Raw genomic sequence first — 1,113 nt, 5'->3', positions numbered from 1 at the left:
TTGTCTTCATAACTGTGTTTCATTCAACAAATCTTCACTGTTCTCTTCTTTTTAAATCTGTCCAATAGCTTTGCCTGATTTGAATGTTGCACCTAATAATCCCTGAATCAATAACATCCTGAGGGCTCCCGCAACCACACATTTGGTACTACTTTTAGGAATAGTCCGAGTCATGTAATGTTAAGAAGTTGTATATAATTTCTTATTAGAAATAAAAGATCACCATTTAAGTCAGCAAAGAGAAGCTTAGAGCGTCAAGCTGACTTGGCAACATATTTGCAAGACGGGTTTACCGTGCGTGGTGCTCCAAAACCTTCAGAGGAGAGGTAGCAAAACGCAAGTCCCACATCTGGATGACTGGCAGCCGGTCGTCCTCCGAGGCCAGGACCAACTGTGTGGCCACATCGGGGTTCCAGGCCAACCCAGAGCAGTGCATCTGAAACACAGACGTGACATTAGACCCGCACTGAGGCACGCTGGGAGAAAGAGGACGTTGCGTCTTAGTCTAAGCTGCCGCGTTCGTGCAGAATCAGCGACTCACTCTGTTGCTGTGGTCGCTGACTTTGATGATGAGGTCGTTCTTTCGGAGGTCGAACACTGATGCCCGGCCGCCGGGGCTAGCGGAGGCCAAGATGTGCTGGACCTGTCTGTTCCATGAAATGCAGCTGATGTCCTCCAGAGGCTTCAAGACAAAAGACACATGCGTTTGTGGCAAACTGAGCTATGAAGACGCAGCTTTAAAGACTGTTGAGAGAGATGTTGAGCAAAAACAACTTCTGATTATTAAAAATTATGTCATAAATGCTAGCATATACAATGAGGTCTATTACCAAGTGATGCTCGGCCCACCTGCCTAATTCTTACTGTATTCCCTCTGTACACAGATTTGCCAATAGCCATTTTTTCCTAGAGTACATATGGTGCCTGCTTTCTATACACAACGTTGTGCCTTGGGGTGGACAATTATTATAATTGACTTTACTATTTTTTCTTTTTTTTTTTTTTAATTTATGGGTTTGTTATTATATACGTATATTTTGGAGTGAATAATAATGTTTTCTCTTGTATAATGTGTACAGATGTTGTATGCAGCTGAAAAAAGGAAAAAGAAAG

The 1,113-nt window shown here is 42.9% G+C and overlaps 1 protein-coding gene across 1 annotated transcript; it reads right to left on the bottom strand.

Annotated features, from left to right (window-relative positions):
* Positions 1-293: 293 nt before the first annotated feature.
* LOC133440333 (protein transport protein Sec31A-like) lies at positions 294-682 on the bottom strand (the record flags this gene model as incomplete). The annotated part of the gene is made up of 2 exons (XM_061717574.1): positions 294-436; positions 542-682. Coding segments are annotated over 2 exons (284 nt in total), but the record flags the coding sequence as incomplete, so codon positions are not given.
* Positions 683-1,113: the final 431 nt, after the last annotated feature.

This window comes from Cololabis saira, unplaced genomic scaffold (assembly GCF_033807715.1).
Source record: "Cololabis saira isolate AMF1-May2022 unplaced genomic scaffold, fColSai1.1 scf639, whole genome shotgun sequence".
Lineage (NCBI taxonomy): Eukaryota > Metazoa > Chordata > Actinopteri > Beloniformes > Belonidae > Cololabis > Cololabis saira.
This window is presented reverse-complemented; position numbering and strand designations above follow the sequence as displayed.